General features: G+C 45.4%; 4 protein-coding genes across 4 annotated transcripts; 1 reads left to right on the top strand and 3 right to left on the bottom strand.

The window, feature by feature from the left end:
• Positions 1–20: 20 nt before the first annotated feature.
• On the bottom strand, positions 21–2,497 carry LOC129584281 (uncharacterized). Its single transcript, XM_055476410.1, has 3 exons — positions 2,216–2,497; positions 641–1,879; positions 21–556 (listed from the first exon to the last, which is right to left on the bottom strand). The coding sequence occupies exons 2-3, from the start codon at positions 1,193–1,195 to the stop codon at positions 371–373; spliced, it is 741 nt and encodes a 246-aa protein (XP_055332385.1). The 5' UTR covers positions 1,196–1,879; positions 2,216–2,497; the 3' UTR covers positions 21–370.
• A 1,119-nt stretch (positions 2,498–3,616) lies between these two features.
• Positions 3,617–4,778, top strand: LOC129584388 (uncharacterized). Its single transcript, XM_055476546.1, has 3 exons — positions 3,617–3,930; positions 3,998–4,282; positions 4,479–4,778. The coding sequence occupies exons 1-3, from the start codon at positions 3,704–3,706 to the stop codon at positions 4,669–4,671; spliced, it is 705 nt and encodes a 234-aa protein (XP_055332521.1). The 5' UTR covers positions 3,617–3,703; the 3' UTR covers positions 4,672–4,778.
• A 4,138-nt stretch (positions 4,779–8,916) lies between these two features.
• On the bottom strand, positions 8,917–9,527 carry LOC129584456 (uncharacterized). The gene is made up of 3 exons (XM_055476621.1): positions 9,432–9,527; positions 9,116–9,361; positions 8,917–8,988 (listed from the first exon to the last, which is right to left on the bottom strand). Exons 1-3 carry the CDS (start codon positions 9,498–9,500, stop codon positions 8,947–8,949), a joined length of 357 nt encoding a protein of 118 aa, XP_055332596.1. The 5' UTR covers positions 9,501–9,527; the 3' UTR covers positions 8,917–8,946.
• A 5,255-nt stretch (positions 9,528–14,782) lies between these two features.
• On the bottom strand, positions 14,783–17,047 carry LOC129584233 (endoplasmic reticulum chaperone BiP-like). Its single transcript, XM_055476352.1, has 2 exons — positions 16,440–17,047; positions 14,783–16,009 (listed from the first exon to the last, which is right to left on the bottom strand). Exons 1-2 carry the CDS (start codon positions 16,761–16,763, stop codon positions 14,783–14,785), a joined length of 1,551 nt encoding a protein of 516 aa, XP_055332327.1. The 5' UTR covers positions 16,764–17,047.
• Between the last annotated feature and the right edge of the window lie 602 nt (positions 17,048–17,649).

The raw sequence follows: 17,649 nt of genomic DNA, 5'->3' as shown, positions 1-17,649 counted from the left end.
GAGGCACAGACTCACCAGTTCTTTTTTTTATAATATCAAGATGCAGTTCTGTAACTAGATACTTAATGCGTACATGTACACATGAGTCCATCTAGAAAAACGTAATAACAGTGTGCCCCAAAGCAAACTGTGTCAAATAAGTACAAATTTCAAGCGTTTGGCACCGCCAGTAAGGCGAAGCAAAGAAAAAAGACAAAACGAGATCGAAAGCGGGCTACGGTTACGCAGAGTACGAGTACTACCGGCCGTGCCATTCAAAACGAAATCAGTCAAGGCTCACTCAGACCTTAATTATAAAAATTATTCTATATTTTGGATACATACTGATATACTGCCATACGACTACTTTAGGGTAGAAGTGTCCAACGCTTTATGACTTTTTATTGGCTAACGCTATCATCTGGGCAAGCTGGTCCGCGGTGGCCAATACCGCCGACGTTTCGTTTCCATGCCTGATTCCGGTTTTCAGTCCAACTGGAGCACTGACCTTCGGGGAACAATTCGCCCGCGGTCCTTCATCCGAATTGTCTCCACAATCGTTATGACCGTTGCACAACTGCAAAAAAACCGTTCGCATTGCATAATTATATATATATAATTCCTTGCTATCTAGCTTAGTATTGACCCGGAGCGGCATTACCTGGCTTCGGTAGACACAATGCGCATTGTCGCACTGAAACTGCGAAATCGGACAAGACGCCCCCGAATACCGCACCGCACCCGCATCCCCGGTACTCCCGATATTGAAATAATCATAGCAATATGGATAACCCGGACTTAGAAAGGACCAGCAGTATTTATGCAGCCAACCGGGGTCGGGAAATGGTGTGGTCGGGTTGGGCGGTGGGTATGTTATGGGCGGAGGAGGACAGTTACGGCCCTTGCATGGCGGTGGGGTGCTACAATCTTTGCAACCTGGGGGCTGAGGGGTTGTGGCATCCGTTGGCGGGCCAGGTGGCGTTGGTCGCGTTCTGGTGTTCCCGGATTGCGGCGCCACCGTGGCGTCTTTTCCTGGTTTCTCAGTTCTCCTTCCTTTTTTCGTGGTCTCGTTTTCGGACATTGCCACGTTTACTCCCGGATGCAATGAGCTTGGCCAGTTCGTTAGCCGGCACCCGGCTGAGAATGTTGCGCGCTTCGTTCGGCCGTGTTCGGATGAGATTATTGATGTCCCGCACGGCGCCAGGTGTACGACCATTCAGGCGTTTGAGGAGATTGTTTTGTTCTTCAGTCAGCTTTGATCCACCAGCGACGCTGACCGGAACCGTTGGACGATTTTCAGGGTTACGGACACTTCGGGCACCCGTAATCTCTGGTTTGCGCAGAAGATCCTTGGATGACGAAAAAGCGCCGGTGTCTTTTGGCGGACCAGGTCGACTCACGACGTTCTTAGCCGACGACGGTGCTGGGTTTTCTGCTGGGGTTCGTACCCTTTTATCAGCAGGATTCCCCACAGACGGTTGGACGTTTCCATCGACGCTCGGTTGGCGGATTCGGGTCCCTCCAGAAGTTACGGGACCTGAATTGGTTGAAGAGGAGGAGCCGGAGCTGGATGGACGTGAACGGGAATTGGACGATCCGGCATCTCCATTCCCATCACTGGGCCGCGAAGCAACGGGAGCTGGCGCACGGAAACCGTTTGACTGTGAGCTAGAGCCGAAGGATGGTCTGGACGCTGGGGAAAAATCCGGTCTGCTTCTTTGCGAGTTAACGGGAGGAGAATACGATGGAGGCGAGCGGTTCACCGCCGGTGCACTGTATCTGTATGAGTTGTATGAAGAAGGAGGCGGAGAATACGACGGAGGGGAGCGGTACACCGGTGCGCTGTACGAACTGTACGATGGTGAAGGTCGCGAGTACTCCCGAGACGCTCCGATTTTTCCTGTAGAAAATTATGAGCGCTGCATTGTATTCTACTGTATTACGATCTTACTGCGCAATTTTTTATCTTTGAATCAAGACATAAAACCCACAGTGTACCAATTTGTGGCTGTTATTTAATCTGGTAAATACAGTAAGTTAACGTTACTGCAGAATGTACACAGAGTACGTAGTTCAAAAATAACCACCTACTCCCCAGTATATCAATTCAAATATACATAGCAAAAAATGAAAAATGCAAGGACAACGTGTATGCAAGTAGAATTCTTTAATTTGTTACGGTTTTCTATGGATTTGTGCCGTTCATTTACACCTGCAGTGCACATTACTTACTTACCGATGTGAAGAATAGTAAAGATTGGAAAGAGAGGAACAAAATGATGCATTGTAATCAGGGAAACTGCTAGCGAAGAATAAAAAAAAATTATGTACAAGTATGAATAACGGTCCGGCCGTAAACTGCTCACTTAGACCAGCTAAGCTGAGCAGTGCTGCCCCAGCAAGAAACTATGACGATCACGATAAATAATAAGGTCGCGAATTCGACAGGTAATGAATCGATGCAGTAACTCATAAAGCGTTTTTTATATCGCTGTGTTTTTTACATGCATTTTTTGGTTTCTTTATTGCCGCATATTTTTGCCTATTTATTATGCGCGACAGAGGCGTCTTGCACCGTCACGTGTATATTTTAGATCCGGTACCAAATTTTGCCGACGTAATGTATACGGACTACTGATTTGTACATACCATGTACTGGGATATGTTAATTGCTTTTTATGATGTACACCTGCATCAAGCATCAACATTTAATCCAAGCCACAACTGCGCTACCACACATAGAAAACCGGTCGTAAATACGTATTCACAGTCATAAACTTATATTTATACACAGCATCAGCTTGATTATTTATCGGCTCCAATAACTATCAGCAACATCGTTATACTACGCGCTTGCCATCCGACACGTGGAATTTCACGTTTACTACCGATATCAAAACTCGCCCGGCATTTCTTTACAGCGAATTACATTATCGTTGAAGTCATTGTTCCTAGAAATCACCGGCACACATCTGCATAGTTATCGTCTTGCTGAAACCTAGAAACGTAAAAAACCAAGTTAACTTTGACACTAGCCGAAGTAAAGACTGCGTATCGGAATGTTCGTAACTGTTTACCCATATCTTTCGTATGTCCTTCAACTACTGTAATTATCTTTTGGTTCGGTTTTGGTAACTGTACGCGGTGTTCTGGAAAAAGTTGCGTTCAAATGATGTAGTTTATTCTTTACCTCGGCGATGGAGAAGAGCTAAATTAATGATACCCAGCAGAATGTAAATATTGGGTAATGCATACTGATACTATAATCAAAATACACCACATTTTACTTCAGTATGTGCAACAATTTTTCCAGTTGTTGCTTCACTTTAATAACCGCATTAATCTTGTACAATCCATGCATCGGAACATGATAAACTGTAGAAACACGATAGATCAACGTTAAAATATGCTTTTTTGGCTCTACTATAGTAAAATGAACTTGGAAACCCATTGGAGCAGAAGACATGTGCAAACCGTTATCTTACAATTCTTTATAACCGTCTTTATTATGCGTATAACTTGAAGAATTACCAATTGTAACATTGTTCGGCAAGAGATAACCATTGACATGTAAACAATGCACAACCAAAATGTTTGCACAGCTGCCGATACGGATGCATGGCAGCAATCCTTGCAAACAAATTTAAACACCGGTAGGCGTCTGTGGACAGCGACACAGTTCTTTCGTTCACCGGAAATAAAAATTCCCTTCCTGCTGTCTACCATGATGCTCTTAGCTTCCGTGCTTTCCCTGTGCCTGGGCCTGTCCCTGGCCCAGACGCCGACAACGCCCAATCCTAATTGTGACCAGGCCAGATATCTCCCATGTGTGCTGTCTGTGGAAGTAGCCGGGAGCACTCCGCTATTTCGGGCCATAGAAAGAGTGATGGCAAATAGCAGCGAGGAGATTGGAGCGGATTGGACTGACGAAAACTACCGTGATCTGGCCAGGTAATGTTACACCCGGCAGATTTCTTCGATTAATAATGAATATTTATTTGAATGTATGCTTTTACAGTCGCATGAACCACACCAGAATCCAGTGCCCATCCAGCGTCGTCTATCCGTGTTTTGATATTCCGGAACGCGCGTTGATGACCCGAGCTATGGGCCATTTCGGTACAATCCTGACCGATCCGCGTTTGAATGCGACCAACGTGAAAAAACTGGTGGACTGTAATCAGCGCAAGGAATGGATGGTGATTCTCGGTGAACAGATGTTTTCGGTCATCTACGCAGAGGGACTCTTCCGACCAAATACAATGGTACTCAACGACGCCAACTTCCAGAATCTGGAATGCCGGTAGGTTGCACAATGCGAACATTTATTTTGATTATTTTCCCATAACAGTAGCTTTGTGATTGTATTACACAGATAATCCAGCAAAATAATTTATCAAATCACTGGGATAATAATTTATTTCTCGTAATAGTATTACAGAAGGACTACTTCTACTTCTGTGGTTTCCTTTGACTTATCTTTCTTTCTCGTGTAATAGGATCTACAACCAGTTTACGGCCAAAGTCTCTGCAGACTCGATCGGTACAGCTTGCGGTGAAGGAGAAAAGAAGACATTTTCCGATTTTGTATCGACCCTTGGCAATTCGTACCAGTGTACAAGTGGGGCCACAGCCGTGAAGATAACAGTTCTTGCTTTTGTCATAGCTTTTATCGGCCTTGTTTCCTTCTGAGGCAGTGAAATGAACCTTTTACAGTATATTAGCATTTTTCTGTGTCAAATGTCTATACAAATCAAATATTCTGTAAGTAAACACGAAGGGTAAACAAAAACATAAGGCAGTAACCCAAGGTCAAAGTTGTTTAACCCCATTTTGGGGAGCTTATATCAGAATTTTCTTACAAAGGTAGCCGCATCCGGATAACGACAAATCGTCGAAATATTTCATTGAAAGTTAATTAATTAGTTACCATTCTAAGTGTATTTAAGATCGTAAGCCGCAATCCCCGCGTCAAAGATGCGGCTGTCCCGTATACCGGAACCAACGATGCCGCGCCTCTGGCGATTTCCATGACAGCACCTAGCGGATCTCCTCTCACGGCGGAATTTTCGTAAGGAAGGTTTTTTGACGTGAATGTGGCCGACTTTTTGGCGGCCACCTTGACCCCACTCTTGGCAAGTTCTCTCGTTCCCACTTTAGCCCCAGTATCGGCTGCTTTGACGGCTATCTTTATTACGCTGGCATTCAGTGGCAGTGGGATGTCGCAGGCGAAATATTGTAGCCCTGTTCTTGGCCTTGATTCATTGCTGTTTCACCTTGGTTTTCTTCGCCACTTCTTCGTCTTTCAGTTTCTTAACCCGTTCCACTGCCAAGGCTTCGATTCTGGCCTTTCTGGCCGCCACTGTCTCTTTTCCGTCTTTCTTTTCCAGGGCGATAATAAACCATCGGATCTCGCAGTTACTGCGATTACCCGCACTACAATTCGTCGCCGCTTCGAAAAATTCGTTCACCTAGTTACAGACAAAAACGGTCACTCGTTACCCCATGCAAAAATCTTGTAACAGTCTGTGACTTGGCATTAACAATTAAACATTAACCGAAGCACCACCAAAAATGATCCTATTTAGATATTTCAGCGCAACTTTTTACATAGCTAAAAAAATAGAGACGGGTTAGGATTAATTTCAATAAGTTCATTCTAACAGGGAAGGCGGTCAATGCGCGTTCATGAAATACTGCTTGAATCTTTGTTACCAACAGTTAACAGGGGTTCCTGTGCCGCAATTTGTCAACAAAACATATGGACAAAAAACACTATTTGCCTGACAGCTTTTTTGATTATTTAGGGTAGGCGCAAGTACACACTACACAGTTCGTCACTTTGGCTTACTGTGCTCACCAGGTCAGTACCTAATTACTTGTAATCTTTGCTTTATTTTACTTACACTTTACAGTTTGGTTGTGGTACTGATAATGCAGCTTCTGGAGGCTGTTATGCACCGTATCCTGATTTCGTGCTTTGCGCACCGGAATTTCGTTACTTATGCACACTGCAGCACACAGTGCAGCGTCGCTTTTGTTTAAACAGCATTCCGCAATTTGTTGCGTTTGCAGTGCTGATTGTGTACTGTGCAGTGTGCCGCCTATGCAATGCAAATTATTCTACGACTGGCACCTCGCTGAAAACAACCGTGCTTGAGAACACGGCAAAGCCGCAACGCTTTTGTTGCACTGGATAGTGGTTAGATAGGTGGGTGATACGCAATCAATGGCCGTCATCGATCCACAGAAGGTTTTCATTTGGGCGCAACGTTTGCTGTTGATTAACTTTTTCCATATGTAACTCAGTCAGCAACCGCAGACATGTTTTCATGCTCACCACCAACAACGCTCAGAATGACTGTGCGGTGGCTGCCATCTGCAGCCATCTTCAACAATTATTAATTACCACTTTGCGCAAGTATGAGCTGTCAGAGCGGCATCCTGTCTCTATAGAATCGCTCGATAGAACATTTCAATACAATTTGTATGCTTTGCCGATAGCCTAGTGGTATGGAGTTTGTGGGTTCGATTCACTGGGCAGATTTTTTGCAAGTGTTTTGGCATTACTGGAATACCGGAATACCAGCTAGAAACATCCTATCCCAAAAAAGACGTCCTGTGCGCACATTATCGTGGTTCTTTCGTTCGTTTTCCAAAATCATACAAGCACAAGGTTTCTCGTTTTTCTCAATCCTTATTGAACGAAACAAGAAAGTTTGTGCTTGCATTCTCCTGCGTAAGGATGGATCATCCGTATGTCCTCCCGCAGCATCCCTGACCTTATATTGGCGACTTGAACTTCGTAAATCCTTGAGTTATCTTAGAAAAGTTGCTTCATAATTTTGCAGAGAGCTAACTCAACTAAGCGCGAGCATTACGATGCAAATCCTCTGCTGCATAACTTTTACTTTACATGTCATCCAGCAAACCTTATGTCAGATTACCCAGTTTGGAGGAAGTGAAATCCACCCATAAGAGGCTCCAACGGAAAGGATCATGCTAGAAAACTTGCCCAAATCCTGAAAGAGACAGGCTCCAAGTTTCGTAGCCCATACTATTCTGCGCTGATGATAGCACTGTTTCAAGGCCGCTGGGTTAATTATTTTTGCTCTGGAGCTAAGCGCAAGACGAACCCCGAAGACTGCGCGTGTGTAGCCGGCAGAAAGGGGGACGGGTGGATGGTGGATGTTGAATCAAATCGCATCCACCAATCTGCCGAAGGTCGGCAGATTGGTGGATGAGCCGTCCACCTTTCTGCCGGATCATATCCTTGACTAGTTGGTTTATAGTGTCTCAAATTAGAGGCGACTAAATACCATCTAATCCATGACGTAAGCGCATTGCGCATGCAACAGCGTCATGGAGCCTGCGTTCAATGTACGGCATCCCAAGAAAATCATATTTCCTGTCGCCGAAATAGCCCGTTTTCAATGTATTCCACGGTGCATTTGTGCTACCCAAATGTTTGTTTTTACTGAAGTATATTTAAATGTTACAGTTTTTACAAGTACGGATGAGATTTAAAATTTCCGCGCCTAAAGCGAGGATTTCACAGTGACCGAGCAGCGTGACCTCCTATCAGCAGTACCGACAATTTCCGGGGTATTGAGTATTAAATATAGTATTACCATGTTAAATGCATAACAAGTGGCTTCTACTTGTTTTAGGTTAGAATAAAAGGAAAAATCTCGTTCGCAGCTTTTCAGATACCTATCTAAATCACGCTTTTGTCCGCACTAGCTTTTACGAGTAGTGGCTGTGATCACTAACCTAAATCCAAATATTCCATCGTAGATTTTTGGTTTCACGGTTCACCGGTCCTATCATCACTTCCGTCATGGCTGACATTGGATGAATGGAAATTTGTACTCCGGCGGTAGTAGTCTTTTCAATCTGATATGCTAAGTTCAGCACCGGGTTTTCCCAATAATCCGGGGTTTGGTGGTGCAGTCCGATGGGACTGATCCATGGTACTCATCGACGATGGTGGCGCCTTTTCTAAGCGCCACCTCAACATATTTCCGGTAACCGTCTGGACGAATCTTCGTGAGTAGGCCATTTAGTACGTCTTGCTGTTTTCTGCTAGTCCGCTGATTCTTGGGTCGGGTTCCCTCTGATACCAAAACATGATGCTGATGTACCTTTTTGGTGGCCTTTGTACTACTTTGAATTTAAAATCCATATTGAAAATTCTAATAATTCTAATAATTCTAATAATTCTAATACAACAGAAAAACTAAACAGCTGCTTGGTCACGATGAAAAATTGCTTTCTATTTCAAAATAAAACCGTAGCTTTGTGTTGCGCGGTGTTTCACATACTAAGTACTCGATCGCGCCACCGTCCTTTAGGTAGCGCATAGGAAACCGTGAAACCTGTACCGGAAGAATTAAATTCGCTCACGCACGTGCTATCTTATACCAGTCTGATGATCAGCAGTAAGTACGCATTTTATGATATAACAAAAATACTCTTGTTTGCTGTAGAGAAGTAGAGCAGGCTCTATTTGGAAAGATGTTTATCTGTTTATGCTGCACCGGCATATTTTTGTAACAACTGCATAGGCATGGTTCATAATTCACCGAATGATATTTTCCTTGTTACATACTGCTATAGCCTCATACTTGTAGTATCAGTTTTATGCTACGTCCACTCAAGTGCGCCGTTTGTCAGTAAAAGTAGAACGGTGCAATATTCGCATTCGGTCATGTTTCCGTCCAGGGCACCCCTCGACAAATTTTGTGTCTTAGCTTACATTTCCAAAGCGGCACATACTACAAACAAATCTGCCAAATACTTTATTTTTCTGGTTATTCGAAGTTGTGTTTAGAAGCAGTTTAAAGTTTGGGTGGTCCTCCGGATAATGATGGTTTAATTTTAACAGCTAACAACATATTTACTAAATAGATGTGATAACAAAAGCGTTAAAGTAGTGTTTATTAAAAGAATTGTAGGCAACGTATTTTATTCCAGTCCATTAAGGTATTTCAGCTGCCACAGGAATATCTGCAAAAAGAAAATCTGAAATCGTCCGCCATATTCTGCCGGAAGATTTTTTCCCATGTTACACTTGCCAACTGCGACCGCACACAAATATGCACGCAACCAAAGACAACGTTGTTCTTACACTTACCAACGACGTCCTTCTGTGCGGTTTTCGAATCGCTAACATATCATGTTCGGGATGGTGTCCTTGTGCCATGCAGGACGTGCATAAATCTGCATTGCATGCCGACGAAAGGCATTTGAAACGAGTGCCGGTAATCGGCTGCGTACCGCAGCTGTCGCAACCAATGCAGCCATGTGATTCGCTAGCTAACCATTCCGGGTCTTTTGACCTTTCCAGTCCGGCTGCGTGGGCTTCTCGTAATTCCGAGATCTGCAGAAAAGCAACCCATGAGTAAACTCGTGGGTATTAGTAGCAGCTTTCGGAACCGGTGACAACGTACTCCTGCAGTCGGTTCATCCGACTGCTGCAGGACGAGAAAATCATGTTCTGGATGGTGTTGTTGGGCCATGCATGATCCGCACAAATTAAAGTTCACGCAAGTGAGACAGCAAAAACGCAACCCAGTGGTCAGTTTTTTTGAGCAGACGCTGCATTCCAAATAAGATTTGATCACATCCATGGGACGCTGCTCCGGATGAATGTTAGACTGTAATTTGTTGTTCACATGTTGAGAAGCAGGTAACGCTTCAGTTGGTGGAACAGTCATAACTTGTGGTAACTGTATTTCGTCTTTCCGCAGTTGATGAGACGGACTTTGTAGGAAGTCCGCATACAGTAAAACCCCTCGTTACATACACCCTTACACAACATTCACCTCTTTATTACATACGTGCGGCTGGGAACCGAACTCTTCGGTGGATTATAACATAGGGGCGGTTCTCTATATAACATTCACCCCTCTATAAGTATAACATACACCTTTCGTGGAACCGCCTACAGTATTTAACATACAGTCAACCCCTGCGTTACATACAGCTGGCTGAATAAGCGCAGAAAATTTTCAAAGAAAGTTCCGGTTTCTGTTTCAGATCTGTCCAGTACCAGATCTGACAGTAAAAGCAGCAAAAAGGCATTGAAAATTAATGGTTACCGGTTTATTCTGTAGAATGAACTGCCAGTAACACAGCTTTTGAAGAGGCATGCAAAACAAAGCGCTGCAGAGCCATTTTTTGGAGGATTAACATAAATTTGTAAGCAAAACATTAGCGGCACCGTGCTTAGTTGCTATTGACCAATATATGGCCAGCCCCCTGGGGGTGAGTCATTGACCACCCCCAGGGGCAGTGCCCCTGTGTAACATACACCTCTTTACAACATTCAGAGAGCTAGGAACGGAGGGTGTATGTAGTAGAGGGATTTTACTGTAATAACTTCGCAATTTGCTAATCTGCAGTTGAAGAGTACTATCAAAATCTCATGCATACTTTTTTGAATTGTTCAAGAATATACTCACACTGCTTGTTTTTCTATGAGGTGCGTTGACCACCAGGAAATTATGCTCGGCATGGCGGCCATTGATTAAACACGTTATGCATAAATCATCGAGGCACGCCAGACAAACACAGCGGTAGCCACTTATCGGATGTACACCGCACTCATCGCAACGCAGGTTACCGTGAGCCGCGGTGTGAAGCCATTCGTCCTCCTTAGATGACTCCAATATTTCCGGGAACGTTCGATAAATTTTTCGCATCTGTGATAAGAAGAACCGCATAACTGTAATTTGTACGAGTCTGTAAGGCTGTACGCTAAAGAATTTAATTTGGTGCTTGAGGATTCGCTACGACCTACGAAGTACTGCTTACTTAATTAGGAGGCTATGCATTCGTCCTTACCACTGATCCGCCTAATCGACCATTCCGCATAGCCATGAACTCGTGTTCAGAATGAAGTCCTTGTGCCATGCACGTGCTGCACAGATCATATTCACGACACATCAAACAACTGAAGCGAAGGTTTGTGATTGCTTCAGCCTGGCAACCACAGCAGGAAACATCGCTGGAAACAATCGGTTCAGGCGACTCGCGTTCGTCTGTTACAGAAGATTCTAATTGCAAGTTTCCTTTCTTGTGACCCTATTAAGGAAAATTAGGACAATCGCAAATTTGTTATAATTTTTAATTCAGCTAATATTCTCCCACTCAAGCCTAAGTTTTGATAGAACAGATTTCGAATTCCCTTTTCCTTAACAAGCACTTTGCTGTTACGCTTTGCCAGGCCCGGCACAAGGAATTTTTGGATGGGGGGGCGGAAGGCCGCCGGGGGGCTGTCGAGCGCGCAAAATTCGCCGGGGGGTGGACTGATTTTGGACAGCCCGCCGGGGGGACGGAATGAAATTTTTGAAAAATTTAATTAAAAATTTTTATGAAAACTTTTTTAAAAAATTAAAAAGATCCGAAAAAAATTGAAATTTATTCCGCCCCCCTGGCCGCTCACCTGCAGCCACGTTTTCCAGTCCGCCCCCCGGCGGTCAAAAATCGAAAACAGGGGGGCGGACCGCCCCCCCTCCTTTGTGACGGCCCTGCGCATTGCTAAACTTTTGCACTTAATCCTTACCCTATTTAAAGGATGCCTGGTGACCGAGAAAAATCGCTTTAATCGCTCTGGATATTTAAGCTCCGGAGTAGGTTTTTCTGTAGAAAATGACTAAAAGGCATATACTGGCGGTGGTTATTGACAATTCCAATCACATGAACGTACTGTTTTTGACCCACAGAAACAGATGCCCGGTTTTATTGCTCACGTAATGCGGCCACGACGACCCGCTACTATAGGTAAGGCGCACACCGACACGGCTAACCGGCTCCCGGTTGCAGATGCCGTAGTACGCCACCAGCTGCATTTCTCGGCTCTCAAGCTCCTGCAGCAGCGGCCGGACAAAGCCCTTCTCTTCTGCCGGCTTCCCACCCTTGAGACGTTTGGTTTCCCTGGCGAGCCGACCAATATCCACGTCGGTTACAAACCGATTAAAGCTAGCATTTTGATCGAGCGTGACAATGTCCGCTTCCCGTGCCCACATCACGGTTAGTCGGCGCTCTCGTGCATTGAGACTAGCGATGCGATAGCGCTTCTGGCAGGTGATCAGACCGAATCGGTTACCAGAAAGGAGCGGTAGAAGCTGCTTAACCGCCACCGGGAGATCTCCAGGTACCATGTGAGAAAGTGATGATTTCTGCACAAACAGCTCATGCGGGAAACTGGTCGTGTAATGCAGAAAGTTCTTGCGTCCACCTTCCTCGGACATGATGACCGCCCATTTATAACACGGAAATCTATAAAATTTCAGCAACCAGTTCAGATTATCTGTTTTCTTCGAAATGTTGAACGTAAAATTAATAGTTTCAAGAGCATGGCTGAATTGGTCGAATAAAACCGCGAACAAAGGTGTAAACTTTCTGATTTGCTGAAGGGTCGATCAGCGAAATTAAATTTGCGGTAAAGTTGCGGTAGAGCTAAAATATACTAATCTGCAACTCTATAACCTACAGCCGGTACGAGATTCCTGTGCTTCTAGTACACACATACACGGGAACTGTGGTTTTCGCGCACTACCAAGTAGTTTTCTACATTGTTTCATGTTATACTAAAAAACCAAAAAGTGTTTGGGACTGCGCAAAAGTGAAAGTTTACAGTACATGCATGTAGAAGAGTTTGGTACTGTACCGGGTCACTTCCCATATGCTTCGCTTATTCATATGCTTCGGGAAAACTGTAAATCCTGTATATGGAAGATTTACAGACAAAATATGTATGTAAATTTGCAGTGCAATAGTAAAGAGGGAGAGGTTCTGCATGCAATACAAAATAATAGGAGAATAGCCGAAGGAACTGAAGACCTTGAGTCCAACGCTTTCTGTCAATTCAACAGTTTACTTTGTACCTTTGCTCTAAATCTCGGGCCAGCTGCTGTGCACACAAACCGTTGTCATCGTGCATTTTATCATCTGCCGCCAACATAGCACTTTCGATCAGTTTATTGAGCGGCGACGCGGGGTCGTTTTCCTTCATCATGAAAATCTTCTCCTGACACACTGTCTTCGACCGTTCCAGAGCGATCCAGATATCTTCCACCTGCCGCAGCATCGTCCATACCTCCGTGTCGACCAGCGCACTGGACACGCCCTCGTCTTGCTGATGCCGATGCATCAGTTTCGTGACGGCGCACAAGTACGCCCGAAACGCGTTCATGGCGATATGGTCGCACCACACTTCATACGCCCGATAATCCGCGCAGCTCTGCATAATACTCGGCAAGAGCGCATTCACCGGGTACTCCACGCGGACCCCATGGTACAGGGTCACCAGCAGGCCCTTGGGATCACAGCGCTGGCACTCCTCTAGAAACTCCCGCTGATGCCAGTGCTCGGTATTGGGCGTGGCCTGAATCAAGGTTTCCCAGTAATGGTAGACCCGCCCAATCTGCTGGTCCGTGGTGCTGTAGCAGATCAGGGCTTCCAAGCGGGACATCTGCGAGGTAATGGTCTGGTTGGGGACGATGACGGCGTCGGCCAGGGCGTGCTGAATGGCCAGCAGCGTGTCTTTATCGTTGAAATCCACCCAGTAGCGCAGCAGGGCACTGCGTTCCGGTGTGGAGGAAGGATGCAGCTTATCTAGCACGGTATTGATGGTCCTCACCGCAACCTTTAAAGCCTCGCTAGCCGCTAAATTCCGCAAGGGATCCAGAAATGGAAAATGAATCGGTATAAGATCGTCCATCCTTTAAAACGGGTACACTGAACGCGATCGTTAGTTATTTAATAACTTGTTTATCACGTAAGCTCAATACCTTTCTAAAATCGGTAAAAAGTAGCGTTACGACGAACGGACGAAATGTGCCTTTTTTGTTGCTTGAGTGGCTGTCGTTTTTGAATGATAGTCACAGCCGGTCAAAGTCGCGTCATTTCGAGAAAAAAAACGCATCGATGATGACTAGCAATGTACCGGAAGTTACTCAGACAAACAGTCGCTATATCATCGCAAAATCAGCTAAATGGAAATTTTAACGGCACAGGCTCTGCTCTGTGAAAAGACTTCACTCACGGCGAGCGACCAAATTGAGAGTCTTAGTCACAGTGAGGTTACACTCATATTTTTAGCTGCACACGGTTCGTTGATACAAATTATTACACGGGGCGTTATTGCTATGCGTTGATTTAGCCTGAAGAAACAAATGCAATGTTTTCTCACCGCGCGATATTCTATTGTTATGCAGCATGCAGTTTTCTGTGGGCTCACTATGTTATACGTTTGAATTTGTATCAACGTTCACTTTCGACATCAGCAAACCGGCAACAGTGCATTAGAACTCATGCAACCGACGGTTTTTCTAAACATAATAGTTATGACCTCTTAACAGCTAACGCCACGTTTCACATTGAACCGCATTTTGTGAAAAAAGAGAGAAGAATCAAACAAAGCTGCGTCGACACATGTTCTGCTTTTCCTTTAACACATTTTTATGTAGTGACCAGTGCTTGTTTTTTCTATAACATCGTTATTTCAGTCCAACGATCACTTTCACTTAACGTTTGTCGCTGTGAATAGGAACTTAAACGATCACATGAACATTATCAATTTTTTTGTATTCCTCAGCCGGTGGACCACATTTATTACAGCTTTCGACGTACAAAAATATGCGATGGAATTCCATGAGTAGTCGTTACCGTGTGCTCGATACACGCACGCTGAATTATATTATTTTGAAATGCGACATTATGAAAACATAAAATTGTTTGTTGATTACACATGGTTCGGTGTTGCTCTAGTAGAAATTGTTACAGTTGCCACCGTCTACGCCATGTTGGCCAGACTAATATCGACGCTCCGCTTGTAATTCGCCAAATCGAACTGGCCTTGCGCCGTGGCATGCAGAATGTTATTGCGATCGATCTCATACGTGACATCAAACGCGCATTCCCCTTGTTTCCGTGCAGGGAGATCTTTGATTTTAAAATGTCCAATCTGGAACTTATCAGCGGTGAATCCGTGCTTACTCTGGAAGACGTCGAAAACCACCTCGACATGATTATCATATGCGGTGCGGTAGACTTTTTTGAATTTATACGGGAATTCGGTGCCGCGCGGGATCAATTCCGACACGTCCCCGTGGTACAATTTCAGCCTGTAATGAAACGCCGTGACCTCGGTGACATTGGCCGGGAGGTGGTTATTGACACGGTAGCAATGCATGGCGGCGCCCCGCGCAATCACCTCATCGGGGGTGGCGTCTGCCGCGACAATGTCCGCCCGAAAAAACTTCCGCAACGCTTCCTGTACCGCTGGCAATTTCGTGCTGCCCCCGACAAGAATGACCTTGTCGATCTCCTCGGCGGTTTTCCCGGCAGACTGCAGAGCTCTTTTAACCGGTTCTAGCATCTTTTTCAGCAACCGGTCGAACATCCCGCTGAAGGTGTCCCGATTTAGAACGGCTTCGTATTTCAAAGCATCAGGTAGACCGTAAACGGTCTCCTTGTAAAAATTATGGTACGGATAGGATAAATGGATCTTGGCTTCTTCGGCTTTCAGTTTGAGAACGGCTTTGGCGCGGGTGTCATCTTTCAGATTAACGCCGTGTTTGGATTTGATATCCTGGAGAAAGTACTGCACGATGGCATCGTCAAAGGCCTCCCCACCGAAATACATGTCCCCGTCCGTGGTCAGCACCCGGTATTGGTTGCGACCCTGCACGTCCATGATAGCGATATCCAGGGTGCCGCCGCCGAAATCAAACACCAGGATAGTGCAGCGCTCGTCCACAACGTGGCTGTAGGCAGTGGCCGCGGCCGTGGGCTCGCTGAGGAGCGTTACCTCGGTAAAGCCGGCAATTTTCGCCGCTTTTATGGTAGCCGCTCGTTGACTCTCCATGAAATTGGCCGGGATGGTCACTACCGCGGATGAGACCGCGCCCAGAAAGTTCTCAGCGATTTCCTTCATATATTTGAGCAGTGTTGCACTGACTTCCTCCGGCGCCATCGTGGCACTCCATGTGGTCTCCCTTGCCGCGTTCTGCTGCTCAACCTGCAACACAATCATATTAATTTTTTAACTGAGCGAAACGATCCTACAATACGTTACAATTTTAATTTTCGATCTATTTAATATAAACAAAAAGTAAAGAAGTTCTAAATTATACGCATTGGATAAGGATATGGGCAACAAAATGTCCGTTCCACCCGAGCACCATTGCTGTATCATCGGCCTTCCGCTACGCCTTAGAAAAAACCGCAAGCGCCGGCTCGCTCGGTAGAATTACACATAATTATGCACTGCCAGGTACAGGAATCGCACATTGAGCGACGCAATATTGTACGTTAGACCGGCGAACTTTTATGTTGCTTAACAAAAAGCTTAAGAATACCTTTCACTTCGCTTCGCTGGAGCAACTGCCAGAAGTAGCAGTGTTAGCAAGAGATCGAGCGTCTCATATGTTTAAATGCCGCTTAGATACCGGAATCATCGGGATTTCGTTTTGGTTTATTACTTTAAACGGAACCCGGGCCACCTCGTTCTGCACGGCACAATCATCGAAACCGCGCCCAATGAGCCGCTTGGCATTGCGGATGGTGTTCTTAGGATTCTGCGGGCTCTGCGTTTTGGCCGAATGGCCCACATTATTTCCGCCCTTTTCATAGCACACCCAGCTGGGCGTGGTGGTCTCCCCGACCAGATTCTTCAGCAACTGCGGACTGCGGCCGTGTTTGTATACGTACAGACAGCAGTGTGTGGTGCCCAGGTCAATGCCCACTCCGTCCTTACCGTCCTTGCTGTCCATAATGTGATCCTCCACGGGACCGATACCGCTGCCGGAATCGGGATCCGATATTTTCCGTTGCGGTGGGTCATGCCGCTTTTTAAAAGTGGCATGATTAATCTAAACTTTAAACGCAACTGCAAATTTAAATTAACGGAACACGCTTCCTATGACAACAGTAAGGCTCAGGAAAATGTGCCGCACACGGGAAATGCTATATAATATGGTTACCGCACATAAAAGCCGGATGTCCGACGAGCGCGTATTTTGCAGCTTGTCAGCACTGAACCTGACAGTCTACCCCAGTGACGTGCAAGCGTGATTAAAAGGCGATACTTTTTGATGTGTATACGCCGATTTAATGCGGTACTGTCGAGTCATAAGTCTGCGGCAATAGTATGAATGTCAAATGTGATCTTGACCACAATGTGTGAACCTCGAACAGCAGTTTAGACAATAGACAATAACTAGACTCGAAAGGCACTTTAAATGCGTTCTGTATGATACAGAGCCGGAAGTTCTGTGACGTTTCGATCACACCCCCTTACCGCTGATGTGTCTTTATTAGCACAAGCCAGTCACACTGCAAATTTTGTTAATAAACCAAGAATAATTATAACAGAAAAATTTCTCTTAAGTTGTCCGTTACATCCATAGTTCCAAAAACGGACACCGCATTTCCCCGTTGAATTTCGATAGACAGACGCTGGCGTAGAAATTCATGTGATCGAGGTTCACCAGTGTGCTGCTGCAGTCGCTTGCCGATTTCCTTCACTAGAGCGGATGCCGACTTGCCCCATGGTCCGAGTGTTTCGAAGGCTAACGGCGCGAAAATGTATCTACCATCGAGGTACGCGTACAGACTGGTCTTCCTGTCTTCGGCTTGGGCAGCGGCGGATCCCGCGGA

The sequence above is a fragment of the Paramacrobiotus metropolitanus genome, unplaced genomic scaffold (genome assembly GCF_019649055.1).
Source record: "Paramacrobiotus metropolitanus isolate TYO unplaced genomic scaffold, Prichtersi_v1.0 Parri_scaffold0000013, whole genome shotgun sequence".
Lineage (NCBI taxonomy): Eukaryota > Metazoa > Tardigrada > Eutardigrada > Parachela > Macrobiotidae > Paramacrobiotus > Paramacrobiotus metropolitanus.
Note: the sequence above shows the minus strand (reverse complement) of the source record. Positions and strands in the feature narration are given on the sequence as shown.